General features: G+C 34.8%; 1 protein-coding gene across 4 annotated transcripts in view; it reads right to left on the reverse strand.

Moving 5' to 3' along the window:
* Positions 1-3,503: 3,503 nt before the first annotated feature.
* SPSB4 (splA/ryanodine receptor domain and SOCS box containing 4) overlaps positions 3,504-25,944 on the reverse strand; it is a 201,734-nt gene continuing 179,293 nt past the window's right edge. For all 4 annotated transcript variants that reach the window (XM_058188814.1, XM_058188815.1, XM_058188812.1 and 1 more), the window contains one exon: positions 3,504-5,248. In XM_058188814.1, the coding sequence (XP_058044797.1) occupies positions 5,121-5,248 (128 nt within the window). In that variant the 3' untranslated portion in view covers positions 3,504-5,120. The remainder of the gene's footprint in view (positions 5,249-25,944) is intronic.

Raw genomic sequence — 25,944 nt, forward strand, 5'->3', positions numbered from 1 at the left:
AATCCGTTGCACCTAGATTGTTTTGAGAACAATCTGTTTGCCTTGGACATTCTCAGAGTTGTTAACGTTGGGGTGGAACTGTCTCATACTTCCAGATGGCACACTTACAATCCAGAGTTCCCCTCCCAAACCACCCTCGCATTCCAATGCCTTCCCTTCTCCTTTCTATTATTGTTGTCTGGTTGCAACAACACAAGGCTGTGTAGGAGTCAACCATGACAGTAAGCAAAAATTGACCTGATTAGTACTTGGAGAGGATTGGGGGCAAGGTTGAATTGGGAAATTGAAATAAATAGCCTGGAAGGAGACAATGACAAAAATTTCTAGAGTTTCCTCCAAAAAATTTTTTAAGAAATCACAACTTCAGCATGAAGTCATCCAAGATAGAGCTCAACTTGAAGAAGGTATTATCTCTTATATAATGTGAAATGCCCTGGAAGTTGGACACTACTGCTACAATGTTGTGTCTGCGGGCCCCGAGCTGGGCTTCCTGGCAGAGTGACTCGGAGAGTGAGGGGGAAGAGCCGACAGGGCTTCCCTCTGCAGAAACTTCCTCTCTGGCTCCGCTCCAGATTCCAGAGGCAGGCCAGGTGGAGGAGGAGGAGCTGACAAGGCCTCTTTCCCCTTCCCCCTCCTTCCCCCTGGCAACACCCCAAGAGCCAGCTGAGGAGTATCAATCGTGGCAAGATGCAAGGCAGCGATGCTGAGGGAAGCGTGTGCAGCAAAAGAAAGGAAGGGGCCGGCCCAGGGAGTGCTGAGTCACGGAGCCACACCCCACAGGGTATAAAAGGGGGTGGAGCTGCCTTTGGGCTCCGGGACGGACAAAAACTGTCTTTTGGAAACTTCGCCTGCTTTATTGCGAGACTTAGGAATTGGCTTTTTGGACTTCTGTTTACTTCTGAACGCTGGGTTGCTCCAGCAACAGACCGCAGTAGCATTGAAGAGATAAGGAGGACTTGGCAGGCAATTGCAGGTTTGTTGCCAGAGCTGATATCTGTAGCAAGAATAAATTGCTGGCAAATACAGTCATCTCGTGTGTCTTCTGGGGGGTAGGGCAGAACATACAAGTTTACCAAGTTACAAATGGCAACTATTCAAATATTTTGTAATACAAAATTATATGTCATATAATTTCCTGATGCAATTATATTGCTGGTACAGAGTGGATAAAATAGTTATAGGAAAGGCAGACTTAAATTAGTTGACTTTCTTTAACTTGGATAAATTGATTTATGGTCAGAAAGGAAGAATCTCAGAACTCAGAAAAGCTTAATTTCTGATCTGCCTTTATAAAAGTATGAACTTTTATACCCAGGTAATGAGGTCTTGCCCACTCATGATGCCTGGAAGCTGCAAGGGATCTGGATGAAGAAACCACAGACTTAGGCTGAACCCTGGCAAGATTGAGTGGCTTTGGATGCATGAAGCCTCAGGATCTGAGGCTTCTCATCCTTAGTTCTGGATGGAGTTGCACCATCCCGTTCACACCCAGTTTGCAACTTAGGAATTCTCCTGGATTCATGTCTCCTGCTTGAAGATGTGGCAGGTGTGACTAGGAGAACTCCTGTTTGTGCATCACTTGTGACCTTTCCTGGATCATGTCTCCCTGTGTCTAGTTACTCAAGCCCTGGGCTATTGCAATGCGCTCCTCATGGGCCTAACCTTGAAGTCCATTCGTAAGCTTCCGTTGGTGAAAAGTTCAGCAGCAAGAGCAATCTTTGGGCCCCTAGGATGGCCCATATTATATCTCTCCTCTGAGAACTTCACTGGGGCTGCTTCCCAGTGCACTTCAACATGTTGGTTCTGACCTTTAAAGGCATAGATCCAGACTACCTGATGAACTGCTTTGTCCTGCTAAAACAAGTCTATCTACTCAGGCTGGCAGAGAAGGCCTACTTAGGATCCCGTCAGTCAAAGAATTCTGACTATCGGGATCCAGACGTGCCTTCCCTGCTCCAGTGTCCATCCTTCGGTACATCTTAACCTCTTAAGTAAGATTAGCCCCCACCCTCCTATCTTCCCACAAGCATCTGAAGACCTGAATCTGCTGGTTAGTCTAAGGGCAGAACAGAGGAATTTCACACTGGAGGTGGCTTTTGGATTGATGGCAGACTCCACTTTCCACTTTTGATGCTTGCGTTCTGCTCTCCACCCATTCATCTTTTTGATTATCGTATTGATATACTCTTATTTTTTTTCATAGTTTATTTTTGGTTCTATTATTTTATTTTTATTCTGTTTACCCTTTTATGTTCTTCTTTTTTATTATTTTAAGCTGTCTAGAGTAGCCCCAGAGCAAGATAGGTGGCAAATAAATTTAACAAACAAACAAAAAAATATGTGGTTATCAGCAACATTCATTCCAAGTTATAAATAAGATTGGGAATAATATACATATTGTATAATCTTTCAATAATTTTTCTCAACAGAGAGCTAGATGCAACTGAAATAAAAAAATTACAACATAATGAAACATTTTGCTAAATGTAGAACTGTAAGAATTAGAATAACCCTGGGTCATGTTATTTTACTACTATTAGTTGGAAGAAAAGTTTGTTCTGTGACAAGATAAAAAAAACTTCATTTTATTTGGTATACTATTTGCAGTATACCAAATAAAACCTGACATTCAAAAAACATCGGTGAATTATAGCATCAATTAAGATATTGGAGAAATAAATTTGCTTCATTTCATTCACACTTTTCACATAACTTTCAACATCTTAATTTCTAAATTCTGCTATTCAATTCTCAGATCAAAAAATATTCACAACACTGTACAACAATTGTTTCTCTTTGTATAAGAAAACAGAGAACAATTGTAAGTAAGAAACTTCAAGCTTTCCTGTCCATGAGAAAAAAGATGAACATAAAGTTTGAACATCTTTTTTAAATTGGCAAACTGATGTGAAAATAAAACTTGCGCTTGAGAAAGAATGCAAATGTTATAACAGTGGAAAGTAAAATCATACAGCTTCAACTGTCAGTAAACTCTATTCTAATGTAGTGCAACCTGTATCATGAAGGGTACTAGAAGTGGGTGGTTGACACAGAGAACTCTGCCAATGAAAACAGGATGAAGCCAAAATTGAACAAAGACAGACATTACTAATAAATAAACTTTAAAACTGAAGCAGAGGACTTTGTCATAGATGTTTTGTAATCTATTTTCTTTCTGAAAATCAGCTTTTTTCTCGTTCTATTCATTTCTTTCCCATGGGAAAGCATCAGTATGAAAGATATTATAACAAAAATGGTCAGGTAGAAAAAAAATGAACTACTAAGTGGTTTATTATAATATGCGTGCAAGTAACTTAGACTAGGGAAGGAAGGAAACATAATACACCAGTAGTCATTTGGACAGTAGAGTTTATTAGAAATATCTTCATTCTTCGGTGAATTCACATTAAAATATGCTGAAGGCAGCTCAATCAACATTTGATATCCTGCCATTACAACAACTTCCAGTTAAAAACTAGATCATGATCAGGCAAAGAAGTGTGAATGTAGTAGAAAAAAATTACAAACAAAAGCAGTTCTCTTAAAAATAAGTTTATCCTGACAAATGAACTCACATTCTAAGCAAAGGAGAAAAAGATGTAAAAAAAAATCCACTCTATTCTGGAGAGAGAAATTCAAAATGTAATACTCAATGTGTGACAAGATAAACAAAACTGTATAAAGTTACATATTATTGCCCCTTGCACGTTTTAAAATAAGACATTTCTAGGCTATGTTTTCCTGTTTTTGGAACCATGTGTTGCCTCTTTGAGGGATGTCTGGTAGAGTGCATGGGGTCTACAGGAGGGGAGTGGCAAACAATAAAATATGTTGCAGTGTATATCCTGCCCTTTATGTACTTGTCTTTGATGCCATGGTAACATGTGTTTTGCCAATTTGGCATGGTTAGAAATAGATAACAATTTCAGAGAATGAGGTATTCACATAAATATATGCAGAAATGTATGAGTAAAAGCATAGGATCATCTGAACATGTGGAACACTCATCAAGGTCTTGGATATTCACATGGGAAGCTGGCACACAATTCTGGCAGACAGCCTGGCTAGCTTTTGAGCTCTGGAATTTCTCAATGTGTGCATGGAGTGGGTTAATTCAAGCCCTCTTATGCCATAGGCACATTACAGGAAACCTGGTATTTGGAACTCAAAAACTAAATAATAATAATAACAACGTAGTCACAAATAAAAAGGCAGCATGATATTTGACAAATTAATGTAAGACTGAACCAGAATACCTGGACCAAAAATGGTTAAGCTGGAAAGGACTAATTTGACCAAATTTCATTCTACTAAAGAAATAAAACCAAAAACAATTTAAGAAAGTCAACTAACTTAACTAATTTGTAGATTGAGCTGAGTTGCTTTGGAAAACAAGATTGACTATCTTGTTCAATAAAGTAAGTTAAAATATGGCAGGTGGTATATTATACCAAGAAAAAAAATCTGAAAAATCTGAGCACCTAAATGTAAGAGGCCACAATCTTGCAGTACCTATGAGGCTTCTATGTTCCATGTGCACAAAGATCCCCAACGTCTTCCTATGGTGCACCCTATATGTGCTGTTTGTTCCCTGGAACATTTTCCTTCCAAAATGGGAATAACAGATTGCATGAATAAGGAATTTTGCATCATAACTGATATTGTAAGAACCCTAATTATTTGGCATATTAAGTTCCAGAATTTTGAAAACCATCAAAAAGGGATTATTTCTTTCACATGCTGATACTCTAACTTATATAAAAGAATATTCTTCTTTCATGAACACTCGTTTGGGGAGTTGTATTTGCATCTCTTGCACATCAGGCACACATCCAACATTAGATCTAACCTAACACACATATCACATTTGGCTCTTACCTGTGAAAACAAGCTTTGGATTCTGCATAATGAGGCTGTGTAACAGTATAGGCAACAATTATTCTACTGAAAGAACTAAATCAATTCAACATTTTCACATTTCTTAGTAGTCTCCATAATCCTCTGCTATGGTTTATTTTTTAAAAAATGTAAAAAATAATTAAATAACACTCAAAATATCCACCATGAAGATTTATATTCTGATGTAAACAATTTCTACCATTTAGAACTCTAGAATCATATTACTGATATTGTAAATAATTTTTCAAAGACTGAGGCAAAGGTAGATTTTCTATATCATGCAGGCGTTCTCGTCCCAGAGCAAAGCGAATTGATCTTCGACACAGATCCATTAAAGGTAGAGGTTCAGCTGAAAATGAAACAGAAACATGTCAACATTTTCATTTCTTATCCTCATTAATAATAAATATGTAAATGGGTAATATCACTTTTAAAGTAAAATCTTTTAAATAAATGCATATATGTATGAACTGATCACAGCAGAAGAAATCTACTGCTATGGGAGGAAAGTAGGGGAAATAAGCTAAGAATAAATATTAGGTATGTTCACTGCCTTGAGTTATTTATAAAAATTAGTGGATTACATATAAAATAAAATAAAAATATGGTCTATTTCTTGGAGCAATATACTTATAAGGATTTAAATTGGGGGGGGGGGAATCCCGTACAAGTTATCAGGAATTTCAACATAGATAGAAATCCCTTGAAGACTTAAAATACAATATTCTCTGCAGCTGGATTGAGAGATGCCTGACCTTTAAATGTTATATTTGTTCCCATTTAGGAAAAGAAACTAAAATGCAACTGAACTTCTGAAAGAACCTTTTCAGTGCAGTGTGACTTTCCACCGAGATGCTGAAGTAAACAGAAATGACACCTTTTCTCTGACATCTCAGATAATAAACAGATTTTGTTCACTTGAAAGAAATTTATTTCTTAAATATCTCTAAAACAAATGCAAGAGACAAAAACATTCCATACTTGAACCATAATTTTGTTTTAAAGCTTGCTTTCAAACCTACCCACTCACCCCCACAAAAGAAAAGGCTTTTTTTAGCTTTTACAAAAAAGGAATAAAATTCTGCTATTGATGGCTGATTTTGTAAGAACGTATGGCTAACTGGCTTGGCAAACACTGTATTTCTTGTGTGTGCAAATTGAATGTAACCACTTAGTATTTTTATGATTATTGGGTTAAATGTTCAAACATTTTTATCTACATGCAAATCCTTAAGGTCTATACAAAGCTTTATTATGCTTAAAGACAAAATCCAGAGGAAACATTTCATTATTGGGAGGAGGATATGACATGGTACACACTGCACTTTCAGCATTCTGGGACAGAACAGGACAGTTAAAATGTCAAAATGTTCTAGACATATAAAGCTCTTTCAGAGCCATTGTAGGTAACAATTCAGTAGTTAATGTTTTGCCATTTTTATTGTACCAGAAGTGCTGAAGTGCCCTCCCTAGTAATTAAAACCAAGCTTAAATACAAACCAAGAATTGATTTTTACCAGTCTCGGAATGTAAACTAAGTATTAACTCCAAAATTAGCAATTGTATATATATATATACAAATGAGTTTTGTTTTAAAACAAAAAAAAAAGTTATGTGTCACCATATATAGAATCAAAATGTTATGTAGGTTTATATAAAGTAATTAAAAACAAATTTGACAGAAAACACAACACTCCAGGGAAAACACTCAGAACTATATGTCTCCATTCAATATACAAAGGAAAAGTTACACAGGTCCTAAATTAGTATCAACCCTCCTAGTTAAACCAGACAGGAAACACAAGTAGATGAATTAATTCTATTTTATTCTAAGGATACATTAACAAAATGTAGCAAGTCTGACAGTACAAACTCTTGCCACCATTTTTAACTGCTGGATCCATTAGGAAGGGGCCACATCCTAAGTTTCTTTCCCTGTTGATTCCTTGGGGGCATCTCCCCTTCTTGCCTGATTGTTTCATAGGCAGCATCTCTTCTCCTCATTCCCCAAAGTAATTCCATTACAATTAGTGCCTGGATGCTATTTTAGACTGAGTACAGAGTACTTTTCTACTTTATTTTAGCTTTCATTGATGTTCCAGATATAGACAACTCAGGACACTGAATGTCTTAATTATCGGAATGTGCTTTATTTGGAGTTGTCCTTCCATGTGATCCAGAAGGTACAGAGAGTACAAAATGTAATAGCAGTGTTGCCTTTATATGGTGCATTTTATCCCTGTCGTGTAACACTATTGTTGAACTAACTGCACCATGTGAGGTTTAAGATTTGGCTTTTGAATAATTGAGATCATGATATCCAAGAGACTGCCTTATTCTACTAACATCTGCCTGACTATTTTGAATCTCAATTAGAGGGCCTCTTGGCAGTACCACATCTTGAGATGTTTATTTGGTATCAACCAGAAAGTGGTACTGCTTAGATTATAGTAATAACCCTTAGTTTGGAATTTATTGGAATTTGTTTAAAAACCTGCATGGATGCCCATCTTAAAAATACCTAGGTGGCTCACCCAAAACAATAAAAACAGCATAAATACAATTACAATGTATATATGATAAACGTAAGTCTACAAAATACAAAATGGACACATAACACTTTCAAAAATAAAGCACTCATTGATTTCCCTACACTTTAGGAATATGCAAAAAACCCTATGTATCTACCCTGGCATTTTAGCTATTATTACGTAAATTTTAGAATTGTTTTAAAATGCATTTTCAACTTTGCCTAATAATACAATGCATGAGAGATGGTAAAACACTATTAAATATACTATTATTTATTTTCATTCCCAAGATAAAAATATTATTGTTTTGTTAAAATATGGTAATGGTACAGCCTTAATATGGGAAAACCTATGATTAGAACAGAAGCTAATTTGTTAAACTCTAAAAAGTTTTGAAGAAACATGAAAACATAGAAACATAGAAAATTGATGGCAGAAAAAGACTTAGTGGTCTATCAAATCTATCCTTTGAGTTTTTGTTTTCTTTTTAATTAATTAATTTTTAATTTTTTAATTTTTTATTTATTTTTTAATTTTTGTCAGATGATGGACATGTGTTTATCCCAAACATGTTTAAACTCAGTTAATGATGACTGACCCACTACCTCCATTGTGAGTTGGTTCCAACCTTCCATTACTCTTTCTTTAAAGTAATATTTTCTAACATTACTTTTGAACTTTGCTTAGGTTAGTTTGACATTAGGCCCCATGTTCTTGATTTTTGTTTACTATTGAAAATATTTCCTTATTCATACCCTTAATATGTTTAAAGGTTTCAGTCATGTCACTCCTTTGTTGTCTGTCTTCCAGGCTGTACATATTCAATTTCTCTAATCTCTCCTGATGTTTTGTCCTCAGATCTTGCAACATTTTTGTTGCTCAGTCTTATCAATATCTTTTTTAAGTGATATTGTGAACTGGGCACAATATTTCAGAATATGTTTTACCAGGAAACTAAGAACAATTCATTGGAAAGGTAAGAACAATTTACTAACGAACCATAAATTTGCTAGTCTTGGATTACTGCTAGATGTGGGTATCTAGCAGTAATCACAAATAAAAAATGTGCAAATACAGATTTAAATAGGTATTCCTGGGGGATACAAGAAAACCATATTTAAGTTGATAAATGGGGGCAGAGTGTCCATTATTAATGAATAATCTATTTCATTGGAGAGTACACAAATGATATAAATTATGTCAGTATATGTGCATTGTAAAGGTAATATTCAATAGCAATAGGACAACAATCTTGTCCTTGAATATGCATAGTAAGACAGTTCGTTCAGAAAACAGAAATACCACCTATTAAAAAATATAAACATAAAATTTTCAATTAAAGGGACAATTTTTAAAAGCATCTCTCACAGATATGTAGTTGGCTAATATTAAAATTATGATCATAAGTTTAATAAGAACATGACATGCTGTTTTTAAAATATATTTTAAAATGTAAACAAAAGAACTATCAATTTGATGTTACAGAGAATAGCAACACCACAGATGTGGAAAATCATAAATTAAAACCTATACAAACCCATTCTCTCTCTATATATAAATTGTAATATATGATTATTTACAAATAAATCCTATGTTTTTTCCTGAAAAAAATAACCTATATTGTAAAATAAATTATGAAATAAGTATTCAGTCATAACAAAAATCAAATCATAACCTTAAGAATGAAATGTGAAGTTGTAATGGTAGACTATATGCTCCATTTGCCACCAACCCTCTCCTTCTAGATTCTTCCATATCATAGTAAGAAGCTACTCACTAAGATCTTATTCTCAACTAACATCAATAAAGTACCACTTTAACATCTGGACAATTTAGGACAGATGAAATATATATGATACAATAATATTATCTGTCTGCCTGCCTGCCTGCCTGCCTGCCTGCCTGCCTGCCTGCCTGCCTGCCTGCCTGCCTGCCTGCCTGCCTGCCTATCTATCTATCTATCTATCTATCTATCTATCTATCTATCTATCTATCTATCTATCTATCTATCTATCTATCTATCTATCTATCATCTACCTATCTATCTTTTATTCTTCAAATTATCTTGGTTATAACCAGTGGTGGGATTCAAGTAATTTAACAACTAGTTCTCTGCCCTAATGATTTCTTCCAACAGCCGGTTTGCCAAACTGCTCAGACAGTTAACAACTGGTTTTCCCCAAGTGCTGGGAACTGGCTGGATCCCACCACTGGTCATAACCACATCCATACACTCTATATATCACTTTCACTTCCTTCATTTATTTTACAATATGAACCTCATTGATCTACTGTATACACTTTAAATCACGTCAACGTATGTCATTCAATCTCAATGATTCAGTATCTATTCAGTCTTCATTCTGATCTCTGAGTCTTCGGAGAAGGGCGGGATATAATTTTTTTTTTAAAAAAAAGGTTCCCCACACAGCTTTCTTGGCAGAGGTACGGAAGTGATTTACCATTGTTCTTTTAAGATGGTTTTTTCCCCCCTCTTCCTGTCTAGCCAATATGGTTAGACCCATTTAATTAGTTTCATAACCTGCCAAATATGATCTCTACTGAAATAGAAAGCAACAAGTTTTATGCCAAAAAGAAAAGGTTAATTATTGGATAAAATTCTGGAGAAACATACAGATGACAGATAAGCTACAAAAACAATGGTACAGATATAAAATTACTTGTACAGTAATGATTTCAAAAAAGTTCATGATTTACCACACTTGTAATATTGTGCATAAACACAAGTCACTACCAGAAGAAAGGATGATTGATCCATCCCACCCAGTTTGGAATGTTTTAATTTGGGAGAAAAAGGTTATTTTTTTTTAACACAGAGAAGCAAATAAATAATATACATAATTAATCATAATACAGAGACAGAAAAAATATTTTTCCTTCTCCCATAATTTAGCATGGGTTTTGATAAGGTGCAGTTGTGGGACAGAAAAAAGACCTGATTTAATATTTAAAACAACATTTATTCCCTTAGTCTACCTTTTTATACTTACCGCCCACTTTTGTATCTCTGTTGTGTATTGTGCATTGTGTATCATCGTCTGCGCATGCCTCTCACGCATCGTGGATTGGGTTTGGGCGGGACGCGCCAGCTACCAGCTCTGCTTGTCTATTACAGCTGGATGGTGTGGGGGGAGATGCGCAAGCTATTCTGGGACGAGGCTCTTTTGTTTGCGGTCGCAAACAAAAGCACCATTTAGTTTCACTTACGTAACGTGAACTAAACTTATGCGCAAATGATACAAATAGTATATTTTCAGAAATTTAAATTGTCACGGGGAATTTTATGAAAACCTAATGAAAATGTTTTTAAATAATGCTACAAATTTTTTTTAAAAAGTCAATTAAATTAAAAAAAAAGGAAAGTGCTTCAGTATTGGACAAAACCCCTACCACCCATCATGAAAGCTGGAACCCCCACTAGTGGGCGGTAGGGACCAGGTTGAATATCACTGCCGTAGTGGATAGGCCAGCTATGGAAATCAGTGCTACAAATAACAATGATCCAAACTGAATGGCACTGAATAGTGATTAGATACACATCTGGAGAGAAAGACAATCAGGGATCAGAGGCAGCATGTTTTTGAATATTGGTTATTGCAGAAGCAGCAGTCTAATCACACTATCTACGTTAATTGCTGATAATTAATATATTATTTTAACTGAACAATTATTTCATTAAGTCAGTTTTGTCATATAAGCTCAAAAGTAGCTTTTCTCTGCTTACACTAGGCAAAATTTCCAATCTAAGAAGGTTCATCCAAGCATATTTGCAACTGTAGCTCAACATCTGGATGTGCAGGAAAATCCTGGGTTTACTCCAAATTTGCAAATATAGTTTGGCCCTGTCCCTCAGCAGGCAAATGCTTACATATGGAGGTAGTAATATCTTTCAGATTTTTGAAACTTAAATATAATTACTCATGTATGAACAAAAGCCAGTGAACATGTAGCCTATCAATTTTCTCTTATCAAATTTCTCCTTTCATACAAAGTTATCTTGTGAAATATTAAAAGTTTGATTTATCTCAAAAATCTTAGAAGCTTGGAGGCAATGTTGCCTATACATTTCCTTAATGTTTTTGAAATCTCCCAATTGTACCATTCTACATTTTCCTCTAGTCTGCAGTGGTAAATGCCATTCTCTTTCTTGATGAGTCATGTTTCTCTGTGGGAAGCTGTTTTGTAGACTGACTGGCTCAGTCTGGGCTCAAAGCAGCAAAGAAGTGACAATTTCTATCACAGACACTGTCTTTTCAAAAGAGAAATGTATCTTTTTAAAAAAACCTCTTAAAATTCAAAATAACATGATATCTGCAACCATAAAGTGATTTTGTATGGCAGAGTTGAAAATAAAGCCCAGTCAAGTCACAAATTAATCTTAAAGATGGACAGAAGGAAGGACTGATTTGTAATTGCCAGTTAATTCTTTGCTTTAGGGTTGCTCAGATACCAAGAGCTCCTTGCTTCTTCCCAATTCTTCCTAATTCTTTGTGTTTCATAGCTGAAGATTACACATACACTAGTGTCTTTGTTTGCTGCGGTTTGTTGAAAACAGTTTAAGAGCTGATTTTTAAATGTGGCTGAGAAGGATAGTTTTATTGATAGCAGTGAACCTTGTGTTGAATTCTCTTTGCAGAGCAGAGAACAGTGAGGTATGTTGTCGCTGGAAAATATCAAGGTGACAGAGTTGCCCTATTACAAGCATGACATAATTGTTTGCAACTTCTTTCTGCATGTTTCTTCCAAGACAAGAAACATTGGGACTGGATTGGGAAGGAGAATGGAACATTGTGTGGCATGTTCTTATCACTGCTTTTGACCATCATTTGATTTGACTGAATACATAAATAGGGCCAATGAACTCGGAGATACATTTAAGTATCAAGCAAAACAGTTAAATGTAAAAAGCCAACATTCATTAATTTAAAAGTCTGATTTAAAATTCTGCTGATATATTTGCAAATGATGTCCTAATTAACAACTTTAGAATGACAGGTACCAAAGCTGGGATCTATTCAGTATGGTAGAGTGCATCATATTTACATCTTCCAGGTTGAGATGAAGTTTGAATTATTCATTTGGCTCTCCCCTTGATCCTGAAAAAGGTCAAGTGTTTCATACAATTTACTTTATTGATATACTTTTTCATACACAAACAAAACTATGCATTATTAATTACTGCCCTCCATATGTCTGACAAGATCAATATCTGTTTTCATCCCTTTTGAGTGACTTTGAACAATAAAGGAAATCTATAGAAATAAAATATTTTTATATATAATTATGTATTTTCCCCCTTTTATCTTTAAGGCTCTTTAGCAAATGTTTTCCCAACATTAAAGCACAAAACCCTAAAAACATAAAACCAGCTGTTCATTGTGTGTGTTAACAACTCTGTTTCAAATTACAGCTGCAAGCAAAATTTTTTGGCACCCTTTGTCTAATTGTATGTTTTCATACAACTCTCAGCTGAAAGGAGGTTGTATATTTCAGCAAGACAATGATCAGAAACATACCTCCCAATCAGTCTTATAGGAAGGGAAGATTTAAGATTTGGAATGGCTTTCACTGTTTCCAGACTTGAATATTATTTAAATCTGTGGACAGATATCAAATATGCAGTGCATATATCAAACTCTTTCTTAGCTACAAGTATTTTGCAAAAAAGAGTGGGGACAAAAATTCTAGAAACAGAAAGACTTTTAGCTGGCATAGTTCACAGCTGTTATTTCTGCCAAAGGAGGTGTTACAAAGTTTTGATTGGCAGGATATGTAAACATCTGCACCTGCCATATACTATTCTAATTTTGAATCTGTAAACAATTGATCATAAATAGCAAGTGTGCATTGAATCTGTGAAAAGACGTCTTGTTTAATGTTACCTCCTGTAGTATTTACGTCATCTTTTTTTAACTAGGTAATCACTGAAATATATAATTTGACTAGATATGAATAAATATTTGCAAGCCACTCTGTATGACAGGAGCTTTCAGACACACATCAAGGGCAAAAAAGATGAGATCATGTTAAAAGTCTCTAATTCAACACAACTGTGTTCTAATTCATACCTTAGTCTAGACCAATAGTTATTCACAAAGCTGAACTAGGAATGAGAGAAATCAGTATGACAAATCAACTGAACTACAATCAGGATATTAACCTTCAAATCCATTTATCTTGATAGTATGTTTATTCAAAATAAGTGTGTGTGTGTGTGGTGTGTGTGTGTGTGTGTGTGTGTGTAAAATATCTAAATCTATATATACACAATTTTTATCAAATTTTTAAAAAGAAAGATAAAAACTAAATGCATATATAAAATAAGAAAAAGAAAGAAATCAGATAACAAAAATGCAAGGAAAAAAAGGGAAAAAAACAATAGAAAAGAAGGAAAGAATAAGATATTATTGTTTACAGCAATTATAGGTACAATCAGAAAATTGTCTCTACAGTTATGTTGCGACTCTACTTTCTTGAAGTCTAATCATCAAAAACATAAATCAAAGCTTCATATTTTTCTGTTTTATGCAGAAGGTTCATAAGGAGTTTATCTAAGCAATAAACTTAGATATTATCTTTTTTTTTAATTAAAGAAGTCGATCTTGCCATCCCAGTAAACTACATAAACTATTCCTCCATTGTGGACAGGGATAATATTTTTCAATCTTTGTGATACAATAGTATCGCTGCAGTTACGATATACAAAAACAAGGTTTCCGATTTTTCCCCCAACTGTTTTTCTATCTATCCCAAAAGAAAACATTGGGCGTGAATCAGCATATGTATTTTAATGCAGAATTTTCTAGGTTTTTAACATGACCACCAAACATGATAATACTCCTCCTTCTTGTTGCAGCATAAAGCTGAAGTGTCTTTATACAATCTAGAAAGTATTTTTGGTGACATTCACCAACACCACATCATTTTATAAAAAATTCTCTTTATGTTTATAATGTAGTATAAATTTTAACAAGTTCAACTTCATATTTCCATCTGTTATAACCAACCAGCCTCCTACATCATATAGAACTTGTTCTTCTATTCCAAAATTCAGTAAAAATTTATAGAGATAGAGGAGAATATTTGTAGTTCAGGATTGAAATGAGGGGTCCTGAGTGCTCTCTCTTCTTGACTGTTTACTTGCAGACATTTCATTACCCAAATGAGGATGTTACTTCATTTGGATAATGAAAATGTCTGCAAGAAAACAGCCAAGATTAGAGAGCACCAAGGACCTTTCAAAATCTATACATTTTAATAATGATATCTTTTATCATTTGTATGCAATTTAATTTCCAACGCTGTCCTATAATGAGCAAAACCGTTAATTCTTTTGTCTACTCTAAATCTTTCTAATTACTGTAAATAAGAGTTCCTGGCATGGGAATGGAACAACTCGTCACAGCCAAATTGCTCGTCACATGGTCAACTTGCCATGGTCAACTCGCCATGGCCAACTCACCACGGGCAAGTGGCCAACTCGCCATGGGACAACTCGGTGTGGGGCAATTCAACAATTCAATTTAATTATTTAAAATAATTTTAAAATATTTTAATTTTTGTCATCACATTTCATTTTATCCCTCCTTTGGTATCCTTTCTTGAATGATTCTATTCCACTATTTCTTCAATTTTAGTGTAATTCTTGTCCTGTAGCGAGTTGTCTTGTGGCAAGTTGGCCATGGTGAGTTGTTCCATAATGAGCTGGCCAAAACAAGTTGGCTGTGGCAAGTTGGACACAGTGAGTTGGACACAGCGAATTGTCAGAGATCTTCCTGGAATATCTGCTAATGTTTCCAAAAAATGTTCGCAAATTTTTTTTTGGGAAAAAAATAATCCAAAGGAGATTGATTGAACATGAGTTGGGATGTTATTACATAAAAGAGGGGGGGGGGAATCCCTCAGTGTCGATTTGTCAAAAGTCTGAGACAAATAACAAAGCAGTGCATAAAGATTATTAGCAACCACATCAAGGTAAGCCAGGCAGAATTAACCTTCTAGGATAGATAATTCACTTTAATTTATATAGCAATACACTACTTTGATATATTTTAGTAAGAAAGCTTTTAAATTAATATATTTAGATAAATAGGTACAATCTATATGTTATTGTATTTTGATTTTTAAAAAACAAAAACAAACAAGACACAATGAAGGACCATATAATCTGACTTTTGAGTCTGACTGTTGAGGAACACAAGGAATGTGAAGTGGTTTTCCCATGTTTTCTCTCCTTTGATTCCTATTAATCTGGTCATCTGTACATTTTTCTAAGTAACTTTTAGTTGCTGAGTTACTTTGTTTTCCCAATGACTGTATGTTCAAGGCATTTCTTAATATTTGCTTGATTACTTTATTTTTTAACAGGAAAATATTCACATTTAAATGAAATAAATCAAGTTAAATATTTATTTCATTTCTCATTCATATTTACCTGAACAGCTTTTAATTTAATGTCTTACATTGTTTAGGATTTACATTCAATTTGTGCTTAATCTGTCCATGTCTCTAAAGTTACTAGAAAAATCATTATCAATCTTCCTGCACCAATCTTCCTGCTTCCTTTTTAAAGAAATTAATGTTTACATATCCACTACTTCCTTTAGTTCATTGTTTTTGACCCAATATGTTCACATGATAATTGACAGTTTAAATTTAATTACATTCACTTTTTCATTGTATAATAAAGCCACTTTGTGCATATTCTGTAACATAATTTGTACATTTTTAATTCTCTACTGGTCTGTATTCCTTATCTAATTTTTCCTTGGTATAAAGTATATATACACAATCTTTCTGTAATGAACTTGAAGACAAAGCCCATTATCTGTACCATTCCATTAGACTTAAAAACTAATGTCTTCCTTGACTTAGGCTCAATTCATCCATAGTATAACTTGGTAGCAATAAAGTGGCTTGCTATTACCTTATTATAGGACTTTTTTTTTTTTACTTCAATTTTCTTGTGGTGACCATCCAAGTACTAACTAAGGCAACTTTAGTAAGCTTTCTCAGGATCAGTTAAGGACTGCCACCTGTTGTGACCTGTTATGTGTAAGCATTTGGGCATCAGTATAATGTGAGATCTAGGACACAGTCCTACTCTTAGGTGCCTATCAAATTTCTAAAGACACAAATTGAATGCTTCTGTTTGGTATTCTTATTGCTTCTATTAAGCAGTTGTATTTTAAAATAATCTATATATTTTATAACAGAAGGAAAAGTCATGATGGGTAACTTGCAGAACACATGCAGTTTTCTGAGTACAACTACAGTAAGTAACTACTAATTTACTTCCTTGCCCAATTAAAATACAAAATTTCATTTAAAAAACACCTACGTTAAAAATCCAATGCCTGTAGAAATTCAACTTCTCACACTGTGCAATCATAATCTACTGCCAACATTATGAAGGTAATGGGAACGCCGTTGTAAAAAAAGGTGACCTTTATGTGAGAATAGATCCCATTAAAGCTATTTTCACAAGACAGGGAAACCTTTTAAGCTGCCACAGGAAGAATGTTTAGAGTTTGATTGAAAGAAAATTTGTTTATTTAAAATAATATGTCAGTGGCAAAAATCTACAGGAAATCCAAACATCTCTTTTCTACAGCATTCTTACTACCAAGACTAGACCTAGACAATATAGAGAATCATGTCAATCTGTTTTCTTCCCAATAATACACACTCCTAAATGATTTAAGGGCTGAAATGAAAGAAAGTAAACACAAAGAAGACAAAGATGTTGCACGGATTTGTATGATATTCAGGCTAATTACGGTATCATCACTTTTAATATACTTTTACCTGTGCCTTTCACATGAAACCTTGCTTTTTGCTAAGTTTATACACAGTAGATAATTGGCAGCAGATACGTTTTAAATATGTTGTGCTTGCATAAAAAAATCATGCAGAATTTTTAAAAAAAGCTCTGGCAAAAACTGATCGTTTACTTCTGACAAGTGAAGCCTGCTATTGTTCTGACAGCTCCAGAATACTCCATTACAAGGACAGCACTTCAAACATAACAACTGTCAATTCCACACCATCACTGCAAGTGATGTGAGTCCACACAGTACTTTTACAGTCTTTCAGGATGTTAATCACTCTGTATGTGCCAGTGTATTGACATATTTCATGGATGTCTCTTTTAACAAAACTGAAATCTTCATTATGTTTTACTATTTATCTTCAGTTCAGGAAAGATTTTCAAGAACTATTAGTCATCAAGCACCTTGGCTTGAAATGCTAAATAGATGGAATCTAGCTAGAGGGCTACTTAGTCCTGTTCAAACAATGGCACAGCACAATGTTGAAGGCAAACACAGACTTGGAAAAGAAATCATCATATTTTCTCATCTCCTTCCACAAACCTCATCTTGGTTCCAGCTCTTCCTGAGTAAGGTACATAAACATAACTGTACAACCTATACGAAATAGGTTAATTTAAAAGTGTGTCCTTGGATACGCTCAGCCATGTTATCAAGCATGTACCACAGATTTCAAATATTTGCTGATTTTATTTACTTAGCATGCTGGGTGAATGTCAAGTTGCAATTAACTTTTCAAAAGAAATGGTACAAATAAAATTTATGTGGTGGGCTACATCCAGGTGGAATGGTAATAGTGTTTATTATGATATTAAACTACATTATATAGTATGCTAGAGTTATAGTAGAATTAGTTATAATGAATCTCCTATGGATAGAAAGGAAGAATATAAATCAAATAAATTGTTATGATTTAGTTATTAGGGCTAGGCTTAGTTGTTTGCTGACAACCCTTATACTTCGTTGATTTATTCAGCTTGATATCCTTGACATAGGCTAACAACTATTCACTGTCAGGCAGGACTACATATATATAGTGGGTAGTGGTGGGTTCTAACCGGTGTTACCACCAATTCGCTTCGCGATGCACTTTGTGCGTAATTGGCGCATGCATGCTTGCTTCGCTCGCACGCATGCCGAACTTGTGCTTCGTGCAAGCGCATTGACTGGCTGAACAGCATTGCAATCTGCTCTGCTGCACCTTTCAGCTATGCTAAAAGGGTGAAATAAAGGTAGGTATAGTGTGGGGTGGGTGGGAGGGCCCAGATGATGGTTGGAGCGAACCGGTTCGCTGTCAGTTCAACATCTCCATTACCGGCTCTCCCGAAGCGGGGAGAACTGGCAGCAACCCACCACTGATAGTGGGGCTTAAATCTGGTTCCTTTTGAGAGGAAGGAACAACAGTTTTCCTTACCAACCTGAAATGATGAGTGAAAGTAGTGTGATTAGGAGCTGACTGATCTAACAAAGCCGAAACCAAGCAGAAATGTATACTGCAAAGGTTAAGAAAGAACCATGTTTCACAATCCATAGTTGCTGAATTCGTATAATAAACTGTATTATGATTCCTTTGGTTTGATTTGGTTTGGTTTACAGCATGTATAAATCCTGTTTGTCACTTCATAGATCCTATTCTATCTAGAATATTTCAGAAGCAGGAATAAAGTCATAGAGAGCATTCTTAAGAAAAACTTGCCACCATACCTGCTGTACATTTAGATTGCAATTACTGCATAGTACTAAAAAAATCAAAATCAAAATTAAATAATCAGATTTTTTTTCTAGTTGTGAGTAATCAGAACATACTCTATGGAAAGTGGGGAATTAATCCATTAAAATATAGTACATTAAAGTTAATTAAATATGAGTATGAATAGGTACTTAGATAAGGTAATCTAAAAAAATTATTGCAAAAATGATCCTTGTCCAATTAAATTTGATTCGTTTGCAACATTAACTCTAACCTTGGAGATAAAGTCCTTAACAATTCCAAGATGCTTATTTAGATTGCTGATAGTAATATAATTCCAAGAATACTTATGTACTTTCACCTATTTATTCATGCAATGAAATAAATACTTGAGCTATTCAAAATACTGAAGCTGGAATATAGCAAAAGCATCTTTCTGAAATTACAGTAATTGCATGAATTTCAATAGCTGTTCAGCTGCACAACAAAGAAATTTGAAGGATATGACTTTCTTTCGTTAGAAAGGAAATGTAATAGGAACTAAAGTATGTCAAGGCCAAAAGAATATATTCTTCTTGGCCAAAACTAAACTTGAGATAGTAGTAGCAAAGAGAGATCCTGTTAGGTACCATCGCTAAGGTGGAAAGCTATAAACAAAGGAGACTTCTAACATGAAAGCCTATTGGGTGATTTTACATCAATCACTCTGTCTCTCAGTTCAGGGTTATCATTGTGAGGAAAACAAAGTGGGAAAATTAAGAATATATGCTATTCTGAGATGACCAAAATAAAGTTGGAGGGGAAAAAAATCAAATAAACTAATATAATAGACAGACAATATGATAGCTAGGTAGTTAGCTAGATGGCCAGATACTAGGAAGCAAAATGTAGACTAAAATTTATCAGGTTTAGTAGGCATATTTGAAAAATTTTATATGTGCCGAAACGCAGATCTCTAATACGAGAGGTGAACTCTGGAACAAATGTTCAATGTACCATTCCTAAATTGGTTCAAATTTATCTTTTAGATTTGATGATATTAATACAAGCAGCATTGTTTAAAAACCAAAAGTTGGAAGAGTCACTCTAGTTTAGTTGTTTTCTTCCAGGACAGTTTGAGTTACCATTTGTGATGTCAGCAGTATTTTAAATCAATTACTGGAATCTGATCTCTCTAGACAGGATATATTTACAACAGTGTCTATAGTGCTTTACAATAAACTGAAGAATGATTCATGCTATTTTCTTAGCCAAAGTCATCTGCAGTAATCTGGAGCCATAGTGACAGCAAAACTAATACTATTCTGCAAAATTTTTTGCTTCACTCAGGGCTCTGACTAAATTTATTTGTATTATAAATATGATAGTCAATATTAGGGTTCAAATAATAAAGAAGTTCATTTTACTTTCTTATGCATTTTAAGTAGGATGGTTTTGTAAAGAACAACTTTTCCTTATATAGAACAGGGTGATGGTTTTTTTCTTGATTTTTTAAAAAAAATATTAAACAAGCATTTGTTTAATTCCCCAACCTGTTATAAAGTCAGTGAGATTTTTATTGCTACTGATTACCTACAATTAGATTGCTTCAGTGGTGGGCTCCAAATTTTTTAACAACCGATTCTCTGCCCTAATGACTGGCTGAGTGGGCATGGCTGCGTGGGTGTGACCAACTCGATGTCACTTACGTCGAAGGGTGCTTCGTCTCACCCGCCCTCTCTTGACCATGGGGATGCTGCAAAGGTCGTAAGTATGAAAAATGGTCATAAGTCACTTTTTTCAGTTCTCTTGTAACTTTGAATGCCAACTGTTGTAAGTCAAGAATTACCTGTACAAAAATACAAAAAGCTTTTTTGCTTGCAAAAAGCGACCCTAAATACCAGTCATTAGATTAGAAATGGGGGAGCACACACTGAAGAGCAATGAATCAAAGCGTCATGGAAACCTAAACCATTCTGTCTGAATACCTTCCTGTTCCTCAGCAATGCCTGCAACCTGGAGTTACAAATCAGGCAGGTTGTCAGAACACATTGAGGAATTAAAGTAGTTAAAATACAAGGATAACTATCAGCACCCAAGTTACTCTTGCTCATAAAGTGAAACCCTCTAGCAAAGAGGTCATATTTGGGCTACAAAATGCAGACCTAAATAGACAAATTAACAAATTAACATCTTGCCAGAGGGCTAATCCCATTCTGCCTTTGTTCAGTCCTTGCTGCAGGGAATTTTTGCCTATGAATATAGCTATCTATCTCCTTATCTCTTAAGTGCTGACATCTTCTGTGGGCTATTAAGAAAGGTGGGGGCTGCTTTCTCTCTTTTAAGAAAACATGTTTCTCCATTTCTCATTCAGGGAAATATATTCTTCCTTTTTAATATTTCTCTCTTCTAGGAGAGGGGTGAGTACTAACTTTCTAAAATTGGTGCCATGTTACTATGCCATATTATCATGAAAGAAAACTAAAACAAATTGGAAGGAGGATCCACTTATTATCAGTGAGCAAATCATGTGCCTTGGCCAGTCGGAAGCAATGCACCTCCTGTCCCAAAGGTGCTTTTTCTAGAGGCAATTGGACTTTCTGGAAACCAAGAAATGGATGACTGAAGAATCTACATAGACAAGAGACTTCTGTTGTCAGTTAACTGACAAAGCACAGTTTCCCACCAGGAGAAGCAATTGTTAGATCCATTTGCATCACTTAAAGATACCAATTTGTCTCACTCACCTCACAAGAGATCCTTAGGCAATCATCCAGATTTAAGGAAAGATCAACAAAGCAACAAAGATGATTAGGGGACTGGAGGCTAAAACATATGAAGAACGGTTGCAGGAACTGGGTATGTCTAATTTAATGAAAAGAAGGACTAGGGGAGACATGACAGCAGTATTCCAATATCTCAGGGGTTGCCACAAAGAAGAGGGAGTCAAACTATTCTCCAAAGCACCTGAGGGTAGAACTAGAAGCAATGGGTGAAAACTGATCAAGGAAAGAAGCAACTTAGAACTAAGAAGAAATTTCCTGACAGTCAGAACAATTAATGAGTGGAGTGACTTGCCTGCAGAAGTTGTGAATGTTCCAACACTGGAAATTTTTAAGAAGATGTTGGATAACCATTTGTCTGAAGTGGTGTAAGGTTTCCTGCCTGGCCAGGGGGTTGGACTAGAAGACTTCCAAGGTCCCTTCCAACTGTTGTTGTTGTTATCACATGCCCCCAGAAAGGCAGTAAAAAAATCAGATAGAATGCCAAGCTTGCATCCTGCCTCTCAGCCAGGGTTGGGTTATGCCAACCCTTCTGTAAATAGCTGTTCAAGCCTCAGGAATAAAAGTACCACAAAAAACTCTGGTGGGGGGGGGACTCAGGAGAAGCTCAGTTACAGACAGAAAGTCTGGGCAGTTTCTGAAAACACTTAAAGCAGCAGAGGCCTCAATTAAGATAAAGATTAGGTAGGATTAACCCTGTAAAGTGAGAAAAGATTTCTTCCAACAACCGGTTCTCTGAACTGCTCAGAAAATTAACATCCAGATGGGAGAACTGATGCAAAACTGGTAGCAGCCCACCTCTCAATTGCTTCTCTTATGCAACAGTGATAGAGGTATTCTGTCTACTTTCTACCAACAGCCTCAGTTGCTAAGCACTTATTATCTCTCTTCTTGCCCCTAAAATATCCTTTTTATTATGATTATTATTACTTTGATGTTTTGCATGCATATTGAGATTGCATGCACCAGGGACAAATTCCTTGTGTATGTAATCACACTTGGCCAATAACATTTTTGTATATAAATATACAAATAGAATGAGACTATTGCCTTACACAATGTAAGCCGCCCTGAGTCTTCGGAGAAGGGCGGGATATAAATGTAAAAAAAAACAAACATGTTCTGTCCATTCCTGTCCTATCAAATTTTTAAAAAATCTGTAAACTTTTATTTATAGCTATCTGTTAAAGGTAGTAGTATCGGTAGCCAAAAGAGAACTAAAAAAGCAGACATATTAAGACAAACCATATCATATATATTCCCTTAATATGGGAAGGGAAGGGAAGGGAAGGAACCTCTGTCCATAAGACAGTTCAAAGTTTATCCTGACACACGGCCTCCTATTAAAACAGATGTCATTCTGGTATTCATGTATTATTCAGGAACTGCACAGGATTTATGAACTAAAGCTCTGCTGTCTCTTCTTGGTGCATTATTGACTCACTCATGCAAATCGCTCAGCATTTTGGTTACTATCAACCTGAGTTAGGTGGAAAAAGCCTTTTTCCATTTCAATAACTTATTGAGTTTAAGGGACATGGATGCACAAGTTATGCTGGCAACTCTTAACATAATGCTGTACTTACTGCTGTTAGAATTTCTAGGGAAAAATATCTATTTCATATGCTTTTGGGGAGTTTAAATGTTTTATCAATAACAAATAACCTACACTTATACTGTTTAATGTACTTTCCTAAAAAAAGAAAAAGCCAATAAAAAGTGTATTGATGACATATTTATCATAAAGTGCCTGTGTCGAATCTGTAACTTCTTATGAGAAAATGTCAGGGGGAGAAACCAAATCATATATTTCAGATGGATGATATATCTCTTCCTATTAATACGTACATGAAATATTAGAACTTGTAGAAAAAATGTGGTGTCTTTAAACCAGACTACATTTTTTCCAAGAACTGTTTTTAAAAAGGAAGAAATAAACTGAAATTATTTCATTCTTGAATAACAGAAAACAGAGGAACACATGCTGTAAAGGCCAAGTCAATTTTGTTTAGTTTGGCTCTATCCCAATATAAGCCTTTGACTTTTAAAAAAGAAGCAAAAACTATAGTATTCCTCTCTCCCTGTATTTAAATATTTTGTAGAAATATCTTGGCCAGCTAATTTTATGAATAACTCTGCCAAACTCAAACAAATTTCCAACTATTCCCATTAAAATGTTTTTCACATATACATGTATATTCTCACAAGCAGTGTATCTGGGGAGAACAAAGAATAGAAATCATAATCTGTGTAACTGAACAATATAGAGAGCTGTAAGTTTACAAGACAGCTGCTATGCATCTATTATCTGGAATTAGGTAGTGTTTCAATGAACATGAGTTCTATTTCTTAATGAGCCAATTGCAGACTTATGCTGATTCTGCATCATAAAGGCTTTGTAAATCAATGTCTTTTGGCAAAAAGAACAGTACTGCTAGCAAAGATTTTCTTAGTTTTGCAATCCATGCGAAGTGTGCTAATGTAGCATAAAAATAGACTGATGCTGTAATATTAAGATAAGAACAAGAAAATATGCAAGATAAGAATAAACTGGGATCACAAAGTTATTCTTCTGAATACATAATACATAAATATAAAATTCAAGTTCACTACAGTACATATAGCTCCAGTACTTAGAATTAGTGTTACACTATTGTAAGAATATGGTCAGCTATATACAGTACAATATCCAGATTTGCCTTCAGATAATATCTAATGAGATGGTATTTTAGATAAAAAGGGGAAATACTCTGGAATTCATGGAGCACTTCCTTAATTCAGTTGCACCTTTTTCGGAGATCATGTTAGTGCCAAAGATGCATTTGGTTTAAGATGCCTAGAAATATTATATGCAGGTTCGACTCATGGAGTTCACCAAAATAGTTTTTCTAATTCAAACAGTTCAGCGATAAAAAGCCCGCATTAAAACATTGTTTCTGTTTTCTATCTCAAACCTGATGCAGCAATCCAGAACACAATACTAACTTGAAGGAATTCGCAGTTATTCCTTGAATAAATCAAGGAAATTCAAAAGAATACTTAAAATAGAGACTTTACTCCATGTTTATTTGTTAACAAATCTAAGAACTATGAATTCAAGTTATAAGCTAAGGTGCTGAGACAGATATTTAACTTAGATTATTAGTGAACTATTTCAAGGATTTGCTTAATAAAATAAGATAGCAAGTAATGATTAAGAAATTCTGTAAATCATTAGGTCCTTTCAGTTTCATCTATTTCACTTTAATAAATGCGTTCCATAAACCAAGTTTTATTTCTCTACTAATGATTTTCTCAAGTGAGTAAGATCTGGATGATGATACTTGGAAATACTGTGTACAGCATTAACATCAAAACAGTACTTTTATTTTGGAGAAAAATGCTTCTATTTGCACACATCAATATAATTTGCTTCTTTGCAGGGTTACTTATCTGCTTCCCAAAGACTTTTATGTCCTATTTCAATTTGTTTGAAACTTTTCCAATCTTTAGTGGCATTCTTTCAGGAAGGATCTTATATTAGTACAAGGATACATCAGTAAGCAATGAGCATTAAATTTATACAGGTAGTGCTCATTTAAAAATAACTGAGAATTTCCATTGCTGACAAAGCATGTCATATGACAATGCCACTTAGTGATGAATATATCAAAAATACTAAGTATGTTAAGTAAATCATCATGGGTTATTAAGTGAAGATGACATGTGGTCACTATATGTGCCCTCTTTAATGTTGACTTTGTTTGTAGAAAACAACAAAAAAGTTTGCAAAGGAAGATCACCTGACTACAGACTGCCACAACCAATATAAATATGAGAACTGTTTGTAGTTACCATTTGTTCAACACCACAATTAAGTTTGAATAGTTGCTAAATGAGCAGTCCTTAAGTGAGGACTACTTACAGATCATAAGGTTGACTCAACCTTCCATCCTCCTGAGGTTGGAAAAATGAGGGCCCAGGTTGTGTGGGCAATATCCTGATGTTGTAAACCACTCAGAGTGTTGTAAACCACTCAGAGTGTTGTAAACCATTATGGAGCGGTATATAAGTCTAAGTGCTATTGCTGTAACTGAGAAAAACCTATTTATGTATTTGGATGTTCAATAATCAATAATAATTAATTAAAATAATTATTACTGAGTAAAATTAATTAAAATTGTTAAATAATTACAATTACAATACAATTAATAGATGCATCAGTTAACGGA

Source organism: Ahaetulla prasina, chromosome 6 (genome assembly GCF_028640845.1).
Source record: "Ahaetulla prasina isolate Xishuangbanna chromosome 6, ASM2864084v1, whole genome shotgun sequence".
Lineage (NCBI taxonomy): Eukaryota > Metazoa > Chordata > Lepidosauria > Squamata > Colubridae > Ahaetulla > Ahaetulla prasina.